Source organism: Moschus berezovskii, chromosome 9 (assembly GCF_049115385.1).
Source record: "Moschus berezovskii isolate FMDL1 chromosome 9, NW_MosBer_1.0, whole genome shotgun sequence".
Lineage (NCBI taxonomy): Eukaryota > Metazoa > Chordata > Mammalia > Artiodactyla > Moschidae > Moschus > Moschus berezovskii.
Genome location: NC_142468.1, coordinates 110,289,769 through 110,308,262, shown reverse-complemented (window position 1 = coordinate 110,308,262; position 18,494 = coordinate 110,289,769). Strand labels below are relative to the sequence as shown.

Below are 18,494 nucleotides of genomic sequence, written 5' to 3'. Positions count from 1 at the left end.
TTTCCATCTATTTCCCATGAAGTGATGGGACCAGATGCCATGATCTTTGTTTTTTGAATGTTGAGCTTCAAGCCAACCTTTTCACTCTCCTCTTTCACTTTCATCAAGAGGCTTTTGAGTTCCTCTTCACTTTCTGCCATAAGGGTAGTGTCATCTGCATATCTGAGGTTATTGATATTTCTCCCAGCAATCTTGATTCCAGCTTGTGCTTCTTCCAGCCCAGCGTTCCTCATGATGTACTCTGCATATAAGTTAAATAAGCAAGGTGACAATATACAGCCTTGACGTACTCCTTTTCCTATTAGGAACCAGTCTGTTGTTCCATGTCCACTTCTAACTGTTGCTTCCTGACCTGCATACAGGTTTCTCAAGAGGCAGGTCAGGTGGTCTGGTATTCCCATCTCTTTCAGAATGTTCCACAGTTTATTGTGATCCACACAGTCAAAGGCTTTGGCATAGTCAATGAAGCAGAAATAGATGTTTTTCTGGAACTCTCTTGCTTTCTCCATGATCCAGCGGATGTTGGCAATTTGATCTCTGGTGCCTCTGCCTTTTCTAAAACCTGCTTGAACATCTGGGAGTTCATGGTTCATATATTGCTGAAGCCTGGATTGGAGAATTTTGAGCATGACTTTACTAGCGTGGGAGATGAGTGCAATTGTGCAGTAATTAGAGCATTCTTTGGCATTGCCTTTCTTTGGGATTGGAATGAAGACTGACCTCTTCCAGTCCTGTGGCCACTGCTGAGTTTTCCAAATTTGCTGGCATACTGAGTGTAGCACTTTCACAGCATCATCTCTCAGGATCTGAAATAGCTCAATTGGAATTCCATCACCTCCACTAGCTTTGTTCGTAGTGATGCTTTCTAAGGCCCACTTGACTTCACATTCCAAGATGTCTGGCTCTAGGTCAGTGATCACACCATCGTGACTATCTTGGTCATGAAGATCTTTTTTGTACAGTTCTGTGTATTCTTGCCACCTCTTCTTAACATCTTCTGCTTCTGTTAGGTCCATACCATTTCTGTCCTTTATCAAGCCCATCTTTGCATGAAATGTTCCCTTGGTATCTCTAATATTCTTGAAGAGATCTCTTGTTTTTCCTATTCTGTTGTTTTCCTCTATTTACATTGATCGCTGAGGAAGGCTTTCTTATCTCTCCTTGCTATTCTTTGGAACTCTGCATTCAGATGCTTATATCTTTCCTTTTCGCTTCTCTTCTTTCACAGCTATTTGTAAGGCCTCCTCAGATAGCCATTTTGCTTTTTTGCATTTCTTTTCCATGGGGATGGTCTTGGTCCCTGTCTCCTGTACAATGTCACGAACCTCCGTCCAGAGTTCATCAGGCACTCTATCTATCAGATCTAGTCCCTTAAATCTATTTCTCACTTCCACTGTGTAATCATAAGGGATTTGACTTAGGTCATATCTGAATGGTCTAGTGGTTTTCCCTACTTTCTTCAATTTCAGTCTGAATTTGGCAATAAGGAGTTCATGATCTGAGCCACATTCAGCTCCTGGTCTTGTTTTTGCTAACTGTATACAGCTTCTCCACCTTTGGTTGCAGAGAATATAATCAATCTGATTTCGGTATTGACCACCTGGTGATGTCCATGTGTAGAGTCTTCTCTTGTATTGTTGGAAGAGGATGTTTGCTATGACCAGTGCGTTCTCTTGGCAAAACTCTGTTAGCCTTTGCCCTGCTTCATTTCGTGCTCCAAGGCCAAATTTGCCTGTTACTCCAGGTGTTTCTTGACTTCCTACTTTTGCATTCCCGTCCCCTATAATGAAAAGGACATCTTTTTTGGGTGTTAGTTCTAAAAGGTCTTGTAGGTCTTCATAGAACCGTTCAACTTCGGTTTCTTCAGCGTTACTGGTTGGGGCATAGGCCTGGATTACTGTAATATTGAATGGTTTGCCTTGGAAACCAATAGAAATCATTCTGTCGTTTTTAAGATTGCATCCAAGTACTGCATTTCGGACTCTTTTGTTGACCATGATGGCTACTCCATTTCTTCTAAGGGATTCCTGCCCACAGTAGTAGATATAATGGTCATCTTAGTTAAATTCACCCATTCCAGTCCATTTTAATTCACTGATTCCTAGAATATCTATGTTCACTCTTGCCATCTCCTGTTTGACCACTTCCAATTTGCCTTGATTCATGGACCTAACATTCCAGGTTCCTATGCAATATTGCTCTTTACAGCACCGGACCTTGCTTCTATCACCGGTCACATCCACAACCGGGTATTGGTTTTGCTTTTGCTCCATCCCTTTATTCCTTCTTCTGCACTGATCTCCAGTAGCATACTGGGCACCTACGACCTGGGGAATTCCTCATTTAGTAGCCTATCATTTTGCCCTTTGATACTATTCATGGAGTTCTCAAGGCAAGTATACCGAAGTGGTTTGCCATTCCCTTCTCCAGTGGACCACATTCGGTGGGTGTTTACCGCTTAGCATATTGAAGGCGCATTTAGTACTGTCAACAGACTTCTTTAAAATGTAAACGTTAGCTAGGAAATTAGAAGCGAACAACAAGGGGAGGCCTGGCTGAGAGGGATGCAAGCTGATCTCTGAACTCCATCTGAGACACACCCATGAGAGCTCACAGATGCTACAAAATAACCACAGAGACTTTTCAACTACTGCACATGGGCCCTGGGCACACAGTGGATACAAAACAACCACAAGGGCTTCTCCAAGTAAACTCAGGCAGTTAGGAGACTATTAAGGGCTCATGAATATTCTACATCTAATTATAAGATGGAATTAGGGAAAGACATGCGGGAAGGCATAAACAATACAGTCTGTTGTTCTATAACTTGAAATTTTCAACTGGCCTTGAGTGTATGACCATTTGCATTCCTCTCAATGATTGGTGGTGGGTACAAGCCCTACTGTGCACCAGGCATAACCAAGAGGAGGAGACTGGACGTGTAACAGGGGAGCCAAGAAGGCTCAACAGGACAGATGAGGAGGGCTCCTCTGGGAGTATCTTACTAATAAAAGAGCTGTCTGCCTGAGCTGAACTGAGCTGTAACTTGTCTGACGTTCTACACCTTTTGGTCCATTGCTCCAAATTTTTATTGCGATGAGACAAGAACCAAGGAAGATAAATAAACTGACCTGACACAAATTTCATGTCTTCTTAGTCCTCTAGCTAACTCAGGATCATCTAGAAGAACATGGCACATGTATCAGGCATTTAAGTATTTGTTAAAAAGTATTAATGGCTAATGTGACAATAACTATTTGAGTGTATCAGACATAAGAGTGCTAAGTAGTTTTTAAAAAATATCTAATTTCATCCTCACAACATCTTTTAACTGGAAAACTGAGGTTCAAAAAGGTCATGGAGCTTCCTTGGCGGTACAGCGATTATGAATCCTCCTGCCAACACAGGGACACAGGTTTGACCCCTGGTCCTGGAAGATCCCACATGCCCAGAGGCTACTAAGCCCAACTACTGAAGCCTGTGCTCCCTACAGCCTGTGGGGCAGAACAAGCCCCCATTCTCTGCAACTGGAGGAAGGCCCTGCACAGCGACAAACACCCGACACAGTCAAAAACAAAAATACATCAAGAAAAAAGGGTATGCATCTGGGCTTGAGTTCTGGCTTGACTATACTGCAAGGAGATCCAACCAGTCCATTCTAGAGGAGATCAATCCTGGATGTTCATTGGAGGGACTGATGCTAAAGCTGAAACTGCAATACTTTGGCCACCTCATGCGACGAGTTGACTCACTGGAAAAGACTCTGATGCTGGGAAAGGTTGGGGGCGGGAGGAGAAGGGGACGACGGAGAATGAGATGGCTGGATGGCATCACCGACTCGATGGACATGAGTTTGAGTGAACTCCGGGAGTTGGTGATGGACAGGGAGGCCTGGCGTGCTGTGATTCATGGGGTCGCGGAGAGTCGGACACGACTGAGCGACTGAACTGAACTAAACTGAACTGAACCTCACTTAAACTTACTGTATCTATAGGTAACATAGAAACAAGAAAGAAAGATAGATAGTTCTATGACTTAAGGGATGTCTAGAAAGAACAGAAAAACAGAGGGGGTAAAATCATCAAAGAAATAACACAATTTTCAAAAGTTGAAGAAAACACATTTCCAGATCAAAAGAGGACAGTGAGTAGTATCTAGTATGATGAATCAAGAAAATACATATCAAGGCAGTCTAAAAACTTCGGAAAAAGAAAAATGGCCCCCTGCAAAGGAATGTGAATTAGACTGATATGAAATTTCTCATCAGTGACACCGATTATAAAGAAGGAAAATAAGTTTGAGCCTAGACCTATTCAAACTATCAATCAAGTACGAGAGCAAAATACAGGTTTTGTCACATAAACAAGGACTAAATTTACCTTCAAACAATGGTGAGAACCAGGAGGACACAAGGTATTGAGAACTACATACACACACACACACACTTTGTGAATAAAATCAGGCCTTTGTCACATAAAGCAAAGTAAGCTCCTAGGAAAACTGGTACGTTCACATGCCTCTTAACAGAGCTCAAAGGGGACAAAGTGGTGGAAGAATGTACTCTAGTTAGTTTCTGATTTTTCAAGACAGTGCCTCCTAGACTCGCAGAAACAGTCCTGGTTCAAGATACGAAACAGAGATTCGTTTAAACTCAAGAGATTAAAGAAAGCTTAACACTATTTCTGGTCCATGATTATTGTTATTTTTAGAGATGCTGCTGCTGCTCAGTCACTTCAGTCGTCTCCAACTCTGTGTGACCCCAGAGATGGAAGCCCACCAACCTCCCCCGTCCCTGGGATTCTCCAAGCAAGAACACATGGACACATCTAAAACCAGAGAGAAAGTAGTAAAAGGTCTTTTGCCTCTCAATGAGATATGCTGGGTATTTTCCATATGTTAATATCCATTGTTCACAACTCCACAAGGTAGAATCATATTCCTATTTTATGGAAGGAAATGACACAAAAATTTAAACACTTGACCAAGGTCCCAGAGTATTTATACATTTGTACACTTATGCAAATTAACATTTATAAATTTGAGTATTTCTTGAAAGTCTAACAGAACTTTTAGGAATATAAATATAATATGGTATCAATCATGCATAAAGGAATTTATAATCTTATAGGAGGCACAAAAATACTTGACAAAGTTCTTGGTAACTATATATTCTGATACTTGTAGTGAGATGATTTTAGGTTCAAGAAGAAAAGAATTAACACACTAGCTCTTAGAAAGGAGAACTGATTCTGTGTCAAGCAACATTTTTTTAAGAAACGGAAACTGATGAATTGTTTCATTTGTTTAATAATGGAAACCAGTCAGCTTATACTGAATCTGGTAGTTATTTAATTCATTTGAAAAGATAACCGAAAAGTCAATCAAAACTCAGTTACATATTTTAGCCACTGTGATTATGTATACTATTTGTACATTATTCAATGTACAGAGCGTTTGAGCATTAGAATCCCAAGAAACTGCCTCCTTCACATTTTTAGATGTAAAGTAAGGACAATCAGTAACATACTGCTTTGAGGCAACAAATGGAAAATGCTCTCGAAGTGCTGCTGTGATCACGCACCAGACATGCTTCATAATTCCTATTTTGTATTGTCACAAAATGACAAAATCTAGCAAAAATTGGAGCATAAAAGTTTACTACTTAATGAAGAAAAGTTACCTTTCTTTTTCAAGTTCTTCTAAATAACCGGTATTTTCTCTGCTTCCATTTACAAACCCTCTTCTTGGAAATGAACCCATAGGAACAGGACTGCACTCTCCTGAGCGACTAGATACAGATCCTTCTCGGCTTCCATAAGAACGGAGGGACATTTTGGACCGCAGTTTCACTCCAGGGAAATTACTGCTATCTAAGTTAAGTTCTAAATAAAATACAGACAAGTTTTTATAAAACAACTGCTTTAAGTGATCTAAAATATTGCTAATGTAATTATGTTATCTTTTAATAATGAAACCTTAGGTTCACATTTTAGCCCTCAAATTTTAAACCATTTTATATATATATAAATACATTATATATATATTACATAAAGTATGCATGAGTACTAAATTATGGCAGTTATTGAGCAGCAGATCTATACAGGGACAGAGGAAATCCTTATCACAAATGCTGATGCTCAGAGAAATTCACTGACTACTGGTTTTATAAAAGAAACGTCCTGAAAAAAAACCCAGGCCAAAGCACATATAAAAGGGTACACTTGTGGTGGTGACCATTTTGCAATATACACAAATACGGGGTCATTAATAAAAAAAGTGTTCACCTTTTGGTTTAGAGTCCTGCAACTTTAGATTTCTATCAGAGAAAGCCACAAATGTATATGAGTGAATGAACAATTATTTAGGAATAGAATAGCTAAACTTTCCCTCCAAGATAGCTTGAGTCAGTCCGGTAGGAAAAAAGTATGTTAAAGAAAAATTAGAGCGAATGTCCTTTCTTAGATTCAAAGGTAATTACCTTTGGGGATCCAAAGGTAATTTCTCTGCCCACCTTCAATTACAATGAAAACTTAGCTGATTTGACATTTGAATTTTTAAGTAATAAAACAAGAAAGACATTCTTTCAAAATTCTATTAAAAATGACTTAAAATCAGTGTGTGTGTGTGTGTGTATGCACAAAGATAAAGCACTTCTATTCTGAATGGAACAAAGAAGGGCACTGACTCCTTCAAATGAAGCAATGGGTCCAGTCTATAGCACAAAGCTTAATAAAAGCCTACTTAATGACTGGCAGAAAGCAATGCATTTTAGAAAGAGCTGAAAATTATCAAGAAAGGTAGCTAAAATAGTTTATTTAAAGGCAGTTAAATGTTTTAACTGAAAAAATGACAAGCAAATAGACTTTTTACATATCTGTACTTTAAAAATTACATCCTAATGCATGAGGCTAAGAAAATCCAACACCAACATTCTAATCAAGAGAAGCTGTATTTGGATATATACACCTAAAGTTGACAACTGGAGCTTAAAAAAACTACTTTAAAACACTTCTTAAAAATTTACCTTTAAGACGCTCTAATAAATCAATCTGTCCAGAAGAAGCCATAGCTTCATCTTCAATACTTCCTTGTAGTTGTTTAAGTACTTCCTATAAAAAAGAACACAGTATCTCAATATGACAAAATTCTAAATAACTTTCTGAAGATATGATTTTAAGTTTCTTGGCATTTGGGTCTGCTGGAGGGGGCAGTTATTTCAGATCTATCTGAAAACATATAAAAAGGAAAGTACTTTACATATATTATCTATTACTAATTATACATAATAAAGTACAGCGCAATGACAACAGTGATACTTTGTGATAATGGTGATTACAAGTAGTTTCCATACAGTATACACAGGATAGTTAAGATATACCATTTGTAACTTCTGAAATAACATAACAAGGTGGATTACTCTCATTTTTCAGACAGACCAACTGAGACGCAACGATTTGATGAAGACACAAAAACTAAGTTTGTACCAACATGGCCATGAAAGACAGCAAATTAACACACTATGCTGTTTTATTTAACACCCCAATAAATACCGAGCATTTATATAATAAATTTATATACACTTTACCAGTACACTGATTTATATTCAGCAGATAGTTAAGTGACTGTATGCTGTCTCCTGACCTTTGTTCCATTACTTCCTTTCCCATCTAAAGCCTTCTCTTAACAAATTTTTGTCAGAGAAGGTTAAAAAGTTTCACTTTCTACTAGTTTTTCTGTATGTTCCTTAACAATAATTTATATATATTTTTACATTCTACATATTCTGAGGCATCCCATTCTAGTTCATAGCAAAATCTTTGCTGGCCAAGTAGGATTCCAAATGCAAAACAATGTATTTGAACAGTTACAATCATACAGCTATGGGTAGTGAAAAAGGATCCATAAATAGATTGAAAAGGAAATCTGTCAAAAAGAGTAAATATAGTAAGGACTACGTCAGTGGTTTGCCTTCACAGGGACGTTAGAAGCATTAAGAACAGAATTCCTATGTTAACAATAAGAAACAGCCCGTGACCTTAATGATCTGACCTTCAAATAAAGAACATGATGGAAGTTAAAAGGCTTAGATAAGTAGATGTGGGAACATGGAGGTGACTGTTATTTACAGTCAGAAATTATGCCAGTGTATTAGAACCATGGGATAAGAAAGAAATTTGCACAGGGATGTCTTTCTTGAATGAATGTAGACTACTATAAACATCAGGACACAATTCTCTTCCATAAAGTTTGAGAATTACCACTGGAAGCTACCTGCAGTTTTCAGGATCCTGAGTCTCCCATCCACTGCTGTTTGCAATTCAATGATCTTTTAATCTTATCCTATTTCTTATAAACCCCAGTCTCACAATTCAACAATTACCTTTCTCAAGGAACTATCAATGATATGTCTCTAATCCTAACCTCACAACTTCAGACTCATTTTCCCAGTATGACTGAATGATGCTTTACATTCAATGTATCTGGATGACGTGCACTGTATGTGTAAACGTCCAAGCCATCACCCTGTGCCATTAAATCCTGTTCCTTGCCTATTATCTGTTCAGTTAAATAGCAGTAGCCTTCTTTTCCCTTTAGGCTCAAATCTTCAGCCTCGCCTCTTTCATCTCCCTGGACGAGTCAAGGAGTGAAGTCACTCAGTTGTGTCCATCCAACTCTTTGTGATCCCATGGACTGTAGTCTACCAGGCTTCTCTGTCCATGGGATTTTCCAGGCAAGAGTACTGGAGTGGGTTGCCATTTCCTTCATTTCCCCGATCAGTTATCAATTCTGTATTCTAGGCCTAATATTTCTTATTAGCCATCTCTTTTCTATTCTTATGTCATTATCTTGGCTATTGACCCCACCAAAACTACTAAAATAATCTCCTAAATGGTCCTACCTTGCACAGAACTATAAGACTTTTAAAGCACAGCTCTGATCAGATCTTTCTTTATACATGATCCTTCTCTAGAGCTTATCATCAAGGTGTTAACAGTGAGTATTCTATAAAGTCTGGATTATAAGCAATTTTTGTATTGTAGTCACAGCATGACTACATTACTACTTTCTTGTGAACAGTTTGTGTCTATTCCATAATAAAAATTAAGCTCATTTCTTTTCTGTTTTACTGAGATAGAACATATATATGAAAAGCATACCAATCTTAAATTTCTTAAATAATCCAAGTATCCATGTAATCGCCATCCAGGGAAGACACGGAACATTTCCAGTATCTCAGAAGGTTCCCTTTTGCCCCTTACAAATCAATATTCATTCTCCAGAAGTAACCAGTACTCTGATTTTTGTTATCAGTTAGTTGGCATGCTTGTGAATCGCATATAAATGAAATCATACAGTATACAGTCTTTTGTATCTTGTGTTTTTTGCTCACCAAAATCTCTGACACTCATCCATGCTACTGTATGTATCAGTTATTTAACACTGTGCAGTTAGTTGTCCACTGTATGAACATATCTCCACTGATACATCCTTTTGATGGGCATTTGGGTTGTTGCCAGTTTGGAAGCTTTTATGAAGAATGCTACTGTGTACATTCTTGCACTTATCTCCAGGTGGACACATGTACTCACTTCACTTGAATATGCATCTGGAGGTTTAAATGCTGAGTCCCAGTGATTAACTTTAAAAGAAACTGCTGAATGGTTTTTCAAAGTGTTTGTGCCATTTTATACTCCTACCAGCAAGGTTTGATTCTTCCTAATTATAGATTCCAATTCTCTGTTGAGATTTTCTGACTCTTTATCCATTTAATCCATCAATTTTTTCAAAACATTTAAAATAATTATGTTAAAATCCTTGACTTACAATATGTGGATCATCTTGGGATTTGCTTCTATTACCTATTTGCTCTGTTGGTTATCAGTCGTTTTCCTATTTCTTTATATTTCTTCTAACTTTTAAGTGTATGCCAGTCATTATGTATACAAGAACAAGAAAGACTTGAGATTAGAGTTTCCCTTAACAGAGTTTGCCCTTTCCACCACTGGGGTCTGATTTCCTTCAGCCAATAACTGCAAATGGGTTGCAGATGCAGTTTAAGTGAAATTCATATGGGATTCCCTAATAGCTCACCCTGCTTATTTAACTTATATGCAGAGTACATCATGAGGAACGCTGGGCTGGAAAAAGCACAAGCTGGAATCAAGATTGCTGGGAGAAATATCAATAACCTCAGATATGCAGATGACATCACCCTTACAGCAGAAAGTGAAGAGGAACTAAAAAGCCTCTTGATGAAAGTGAAAGAGGAGAGTGAAAAAGTTGGCTTAAAGCTCCACATTCAGAAAACTAAGATCAGGGCATCTGGTCCCATCACTTCATGGGAAAGGATGGAGAAACAGTGTAAACAGTGTCAGACTTTAGTTTTTTGGGCTCCAAAATCACTGCAGATGCTGACTGCAGCCATGAAATTAAAAGACGCTTACTCCTTGGAAGGAAAGTTATGACCAACCTAGATAGCATATTAAAAAGCAGAGACATTACTTTGCCTACAAAGGTCTGTCTAGTCAAGGCTATGGTTCTTCCCGTGGTCATGTATGGATGTGAGAGTTGGACCCTGAAGAAAGCTGAGCACTGAAGAATTGATGCTTTTGAAGTGTGGTGTTGGAGAAGACTCTCGAGTCCCTTGGACTGCAAGGAGATCCAACCAGTCCATCCTAAAGGAGATCAGTCCTGGGTGTTCACTGGAAGGACTGATGCTAAAGTTGAAACTCCAATACTTTGGCCACCTCATGAGAAGAGTTGACTCACTGGAAAAAGACTCTGATGCTGGGAGGGATTGCGGGCAGGAGGAGAAGGGGACAACAGAGAATGAAATGGCTGGATGGCATCACCGACTCGATGGACATGAGTTTGAGTGAACTCTGGGAGTTGGTGATGGACAGGGAGACCTGGCATGCTGTGATTCATGGGGTCGCAAAGAGTCAGACACAACTAAGTGACTGAATTGAACTGAACTGAATAGCTCAGGTGGTAAAGAATTCGCCTACAATGCAGGAGGCCTGGGTTCGATCCCTGGGTTGGGAAGATCCCCTGGAGAAGGGAAAGGCTACCCACTCTAGTATTCTGGCCTGGAGAATTCCATGGACTGTATAGTCCATGGGGTTGCAAAGAGTTGCACATGACTGAACAACTTTCACTTTCACATCTGATTTGATTTGCTGAGTTCTTTGAATGTATCTCTTCTCTTAAATTTAGACTGTGGAGACCTGCTATGTGAAAGTTTTGCTTTAGCAGGACATTGCCTCCTAACATTCTGCTTCCTAGTCCACCCCAGCATCTTTCCCCTCAACAAGACTCAGCTAACATCCCGTGTATTTGGAGAAAATGTGAGAAACTAGTCATACACTTGGAGCTCTTCTAAACGTCAATACTTCACATATGCCCATGTGTTTGTCAAGACCGCCAAAACAGTTTCTTTCTTCCAGTGGAGTCTTGATGCCAGTGCCAATGATCAATTATCAGTCTGTCCCCAGAATCAGCAAATATCCCTGGGGAATAAAATTACTGGTGATCTCAGCTCATCTAGAAAGGGCTCTTTCCTCTTAGTAATTTTAGTTAATATAGTCCTTGATGATTTCACAGTTCTCCAATGTCTTTAAAAGAATGGTTTTTGTTTTTATCCAGTGTTTTCTAGTTACTGCGGTAGGGCTGATTAGTTGCTTGGGATTGCATACTGAATACAGCCTAAAAAGAAGCCCTTAATTTCAAAGAGGTTTTTAAAGGAAAATACAACACAACTACAAAGCAATTCCAAACAAAATGTTTCAAAAAATGTTTTGAGAAATGACAGTTTTTTAAATTAATATGTAATTTTAAAGGAGAGAATACTCATTTGTATTTATAAATTCTGGAAGTTTGGTTTTAAAAAATTAATCATATAATCAAACATTATTTTAAAAACATGTTAAGATTTTAAAAACGTGAGAGAATTAATTATTACAGACAAACATATTGTGGTCAAATAAGTCAATAGAAAATATCAACGAGTAACTGTGTCATTTCAGTGGAGTTTTCAACTTGACCCACTTCTGTTTTTCTTGCTATGTCATAAAGTGAAGTGAAGTGAAGTCGCTCAGTCGTGTCCGATTCTTTGCGACACCGTGGACTGTAGCCCACCAGGCTCCTCGGTCCATAGGATTCTCCAGGCAAGAATACTGGAGTGGGTTGCCATTTCCTTCTCCAGGGGATCTTCCCGACCCAGGGATAGAACCCAGCCAGGTCTCCCACATTGTAGGCAGACGCTTTCCCGTCTGAGCCACCAGGGAAGCCCCGCTATGTCATAGTTACTGATATTTTTTATTACTAGATAAAAGTATACTTAATTAAATCTTCAAAATAAATTATGAACTATGCCAATTTGAATTTTTACTTCTCATTTTTTTTCTTACCCTCTGAAAATAAAAGATACTCTCCCTGTACAGGTTTTACAGTTAAAAAACAATTTATAAATACTTCATTTTACTAAAATACAAGAGATATAAACGGTTGGTTAAAATTTTACCTAGATATATTTTTCTACACCATGCCGTCTTTCAATTTAAATGCTTCATACTTCACCATATTTTGGAGAAGGAAATGGCAACCAATCCAGTACTCCTGCCTGGAGAATTCTATGGACAGAGGAGCGGGACAGGCCAAAGTCCATGGAATCGCAGAGAGTTGGACACGACTGTGCAAATAACTTAACTTTTCACCATATTCATCATGCTGCAATGCTCAGTATTTTAAGGTAAATCACACTGACTTCCTGCCCTGGAGTAAGATTAATTGCTGCATTCTTATTATAACTCCCACAAAATCTGTAGTTTATTTGAATTACAGAAGCATCAGGTATACACATAAATGTATATGTATGAGAACAATGAAACGACTCCTCACGTTAGTTATTCAATAATTATCAACTCATGGGCTTCTTTCATCTATATTTATAACCACTTCCTCCATTCCCCCTCAACCCAAATTTATTTGAAAAACAAATCTCAGTCCTCATACTATTTTTTCTCTAAAAAAATTCTGCATGTATATTTAAAAAGGGATTCTTTCTAAACACAACCACAATGTCATCATTAGACCTAAAAAATAAACATTTTCTTAATATACTCAAATATAGTCAATGCTCACATTTCCTTAACTTCTGTATACATAATTTCCCTGACTGTCACACACACAGAGAATATTTTTATACTATCAATGACTTGTAATCAATAGCAAAGCAGTATTCTCTTTTGCCACTAGATGGTACTACTGCATAAATTTCAGAAATCCTGAAATTATCTAGTTGGAAGAGACACATCTTGCCGTCCACAGGGTGGACACATTACATACGAATGATCAGGAAACAATACAAGATCATATGATGTATTACAAAGTCTAAAAAGTGATTTTTTTGAGAAATAACCATTGTTTCGGATTAACTTTAATCCAATGTAGTAAGTTCCAATGTTTCCAAGTGTCTTTTCACACATCAATATTTTAAGACAAAATAAACAGAGCATGGTTTCCTGTTACCATAAAGCTGCTGCTGCTTTTTTTTTTTTTCTCAAAAAAGCTTCTCGAAAGGAGAGATATATAAATAATTTTGATATAAGGGCATAACTGCTATGATACCATACACTAAATCCTGAAGAGATATGTGGATGGCTTTGCAAGGATGTCTGTAAAAACACTCACTGAGCAGTAATCAATTCAAGGTTGAATTCAGACATATCTTAAATACTAATATTCATGATGTATATTATACCCCATTGCTAAGAGGTCAACCTGGTATTCCATTGCCGAAATTTAAGGACCTGACTTAAATATTGTCACTCTGAGAGACATTCCACACTTCAGCATTCCCATCCATGGAGATGGATCTAAAGGTATGTTAAAATGTTTCACCAAAATGAAGTTTTAATTTGCTCTAGTTTAAAAAAAGAAAAAACTTTAAAAGGGGACTCAGAATTCTGCACAAGAGACATTCAGACAGCTGCGCTAGGAAGAATTCTCTACAAAATATACTTCTGAAGCAGATGAAGCTGTGTCTCTTTTGCTGTCTCGCATACAGGGTTATCGCTACCATCTTTCTAAATTCCATATACATGCGTTAGTATACTGTATTGGTGTTTTTCTTTCTGGCTTACTTCAACCACATGTCATGTACAATAATTTTAGATACATTATGTTGATCAGTGTTAAAATACCAAACTACTCTTTTTTAACCTAGTAGGTAAACTGATTCAGCTGTTTTCATGGTTTGTGGTGAGTAAAAAAATGTTTCTTTATAGTCTATAGAAAAAAATATTTCTTTATGAAGGACCTGAGATAGGTATCTTGGAGATCTGTCATTGCTACTGCCACAGAAATAGGCAACAGAGTAGAAAAAATTTATGGATAGAAGAGAAAGAAAAGGAGAAAGAAAAAGAAAGAAAGGTTCATATGAGTAAAAGGCTAAACTACTATGATATTGAATAAAAATATAAAAGGAGCAGCTCAATAGTTCAGTAATACACATAAGCTTGAAGAATAAGAGAGACCTCAAAATGCATGGAAAAAGAAATAGAAGAGAATAAATGAATAAGGAATAAAAGTAGTGAGCAGACAGGAAGAAGAGGGTCAGAAACCCAGATGGTAAAATAGCCAAGGCGCAGAAAAAACATATAGCAAGAAGGATTTTTTTTAAAAGAGAACGAGGTAACAGTTTTGTTGATGACCTCCAGTTCTATTAAATTCAGTGAGAGGGAAATCTGCCTAACTAGAAATTAAAACAGTTAAAGTTTTAACTGTAATTATTTTGAAATAAGAACATATTTTCCCAGTGCACACTGAATATTTTATAACTTTTCATGGAGGTTATCACAGCTTTTCAATGCTATATAGCAAACCAATTTCAGGGCTTGAAGGTGTCGTGGACATCATCTGTTACTGCAATGACTACTTTTCAAATAAAGCAATTTAATTCTAGAAGGGCACCCTACAGTCTGTAGCTCAGCTTACGGCAAACCCAGAAATAGAATCAGGTACTAATCTTCACTTCAGGACTCTTCTCATTAGGTCACCCCAAATTTCTTGATGATCTGTCACGGCAGCACGTAAGTGACAACAGGATCTGAGGGGCTTGGGTATGATGACTATGGTCTGTTTTAATCCTTAAGATAAATCCTACAGTTGTGAGGCTAGCTTCTAAGAATCACACAGGACCTCCAGCCTCACTATAGCGATGGTGAAGTTGGTCTCTCATTTTTAAGTTTAAAAATAACGAGGGACTAACTACTTAGTCACTGTGGTTTTATAATCATTTTCTTTATATCATTTGCTGGATGAATTAAAAACATTTGGACTGAAAATATCAATGTTAACTTTTGCAAGAAAGAGTTTACAAATTACTGCTTAAGTTAAAAAATACACTTCTAAGTAAGTGAAGTGTCTAACCCCAAGTTTACAGGAAGAAACATGGAATAAAAACGGACAAACTACAATTTAAAGTCACAGTCTTGATACCTTCATATTAGATGCCTCAGTTTCCAGTTTTGTAAGATGATTGGAATTATCTTCTAGCTCTTGTCGAAGATTTGAGTTCTCCATCTTCAGGGCCTCAACTTGCTTTAACAACTGATCATATGAAGCTGCAGCCATCCTTGGCTACCCCTGGACCTATAAGGTTAAAAAGGATTTTGAAATTCACTACTGAAAAATAGAGTGGCTGCTTGTTACAAAGAAAGGGATAAAGAAACAAAACCTCAGAGACATTTAATAAGACCTGTGTTAATGTAGCAGTTTCAGTCTCAAAACATTGTGCAAGTGACAGCATCTTTCTGAGAAGATGAAATACTGGGATTTTAATTAAAGACAAACAAGATTTAAAATAGAAGAGAACTTCAGTAGTGTTTGAAAAACACCTGACTTTTCACAGGTGGGTAAGCTTTCTATCAGGTTAGAATTTTTTCGAGGTTTCAGAGATATTTTAAATGGTCTTACAGACAAGATTTAGGAAATGCAGTTATTGATAAGAAATATATTTATATTGGTCATATTAATTTATTTCTGGATTTTGTCCAATGGTCACACAATTTTATAGCCCAAATGGATTAATGAGATTAGGTATTGCAGTCTACCACTTTGCATTTGATAAAAGGCTAGTCTTAAACATTATCAATGGGGAAATATGACTGCCTTCATTAAAAAGGCAGTCATTTAACAAAATAGATACAAGGGAGAGGATTGGATTGAGACTTCAAATCTTCTGGAAAGAAAGATGATAATAATTGCTAATATAAAATTCTATCACATTTATCCAAAAGGATGAATATAATAGGCCATGCTATGGCATACGTATCACGGGACCCACTGTGCTCACATTGAGGCTGAAAGACACTTGAAGAAAACAGATGATTTTAGGAGTAAAGACTGTCAAAGAGAAGTGAAGCAGAGCCTGGCTATTAATTACATTACCATGAAAGAAGAGGGGAGAAAAGAAAGATATAGAGGATAGTCAGGTAATAAGAGGTCCTTAGTCTGAAGAATTAGAGAATGTTAAAAGTTGTGTTCAGACTAACAAAGTTCCAAAGACCCAGATCCTCTTTGTAGTTTAATTTCTGTGGAATAAATAAAATTCTACCTATCTCTAAGAGTTAAAAAGTATAACAGAGTTTGTACTCCAGCAATACTTAATAGACCTGGACATAAAAAAATGTTTCTGCAGTAAAAATCCACTATGTGAAATAAGGCAGACAAATTACAACACTGGCTAGTCATTACAATATTGTAGTTCAGCAACTGGAAGGAATTCCCTAACAAGGGAAATCAAGAGACACAGGTCTCGTCTGTTTTCCAACAGCTGCTGCTGCTAAGTCACTTCAGTCGTGTCCGACTCTGTGTGACCCCATAGACGGAAGCCCACCAGGCTCCCCTGTCCCTGGGATTCTCCAGGCAAGAACACTGGAGTGGGTTGCCGTTTCCTTCTCCTTCCAACAGCTAGGGGCAATAAATCTGGTGCAACCCACTGTCAACTGAGGAGGAAACAGTCCTGGGTGGTGGAGATCACCCTGAAAAATCTTCATGACTGAAAAGAATGAGCACTAGACTTGTACTTGGAGATCTGGGTCTTAATTTCAGTCTTTGCCCCTGAATTTTAATTCATTTCACCACTTGTAAAATGGACATTTACTACCTTTTCTAATATAATTTACAGGGATATTATTAGAATTGAGAAACAAAAGGACGGTCTAAAATTAAAAGTCCTGTGTAATTATATCATGAAAATACACTTGAAATGTAACTTCCTTAGTAAGACCTAATGTTAATCTACTGTTACAAGCCTCAGTCCTCTGACCAATGGACAAGAAGTAAAGAAATAATTCACTCTTTTGAAAAAGGACTGAGAAGGTATATCAGAAACAAAGGAGAAATTCACAGGTGGGATCACTTATCTGTTTTGCGTGTATGCATGCTCAGCTGTGTCTGACTCTTTGCAACTCCATTGACAGCAGCCCACCAGGCTCCTCTGTCCATGGGATGATACAGGCAAAAATACTGGTGTGGGTTGTCATTTCCTCCTCCAGGGTATCTTCCTGACCCAAGGATTGAACCCCAGTCTCCTGCGTCTCCTGCATTGGCAAGAGGTTTCTCTACTACTGAGCCACGTGGGCAGCCCTGTCTATTTTATACCGTACCACTAACGAGCAGCTCTACAAAGAGGCGGCACATTAAAAATCATGTGACAAAGGTGGGAATCTGGCAGTATTTAGTAACGTAAGCCCTAAAATTCCTCATTCCAAATAAAATCCTAACAGGCAATTTTCCACTAAAATAGTATAAATAAGAGAAAAAGTAATAATACAGGGAAAGAGAAAATTACCAGAATTATGTTAAGACACAGAGGTTATAACGATACACAATCACAAAAAGAGCCAGATGGGCAAAGTGAGCAAGAGAGCACTAAAAGTGCTCTTTACTGGAACAAAAAAGAATTCAACCCTTTAGGCGGACAATTAAAACATTCCATCATTTTTTTTCTCTCCCTCTAGAATCAAAACATTTAAGTCATTTCTGCTTTAGAAAGCAGGATGTCTTCATATAATTGTATGAGAAAAATAAGATGTTTTGAGGTAATACTTTGCCTTATGTCCTTTTAATATGTTGCAGCCATACCTAAGTCAAAATTGCTTAATGCAAAATTTAAAAAAATCATAACTCTGTTTTAGAAAACCTTTTAAACAATCACAAGAATTTCATACCCAATATATCGTAAATGCAAGTCACCCAGCATCATCAAAAAAAAAAAACCCTCAAAATTTATCTGATGAAATGGAAAAAATCTCTGAATCTTTCACATTACTGAGAATATACAAAGATCTAACTATGCTTTTCAGTAAGTGAAAGGGTCAGTTGCTCAGTCCTGTCCAACTCTTTGGGAGCCCATGGACTGTAGCACGCCAGGCTCCTCTGTCGATGGAATTCTCCAGGCAAGGATACTGGAGAAGGGAGTCATTCCC

The 18,494-nt window shown here is 37.7% G+C and overlaps 1 protein-coding gene across 8 annotated transcripts in view; it reads right to left on the bottom strand.

Moving 5' to 3' along the window:
• The window catches only part of APC (APC regulator of Wnt signaling pathway), a 143,625-nt gene that overhangs the window by 67,673 nt on the left and 57,458 nt on the right, over positions 1 to 18,494 (bottom strand). For 7 of the 8 annotated variants that reach the window (XM_055436922.2, XM_055436920.2, XM_055436925.2 and 4 more), the window contains exons 2-4: positions 15,502 to 15,654; positions 7,025 to 7,109; positions 5,681 to 5,882 (exon numbers count right to left, since the gene is read on the bottom strand). In XM_055436922.2, coding sequence (XP_055292897.2) covers positions 5,681 to 5,882; positions 7,025 to 7,109; positions 15,502 to 15,636 — 422 coding nt within the window. In that variant the 5' untranslated portion in view covers positions 15,637 to 15,654. The remainder of the gene's footprint in view (positions 1 to 5,680; positions 5,883 to 7,024; positions 7,110 to 15,501; positions 15,655 to 18,494) is intronic. The other variant, XM_055436921.2, reaches the window with a different exon arrangement.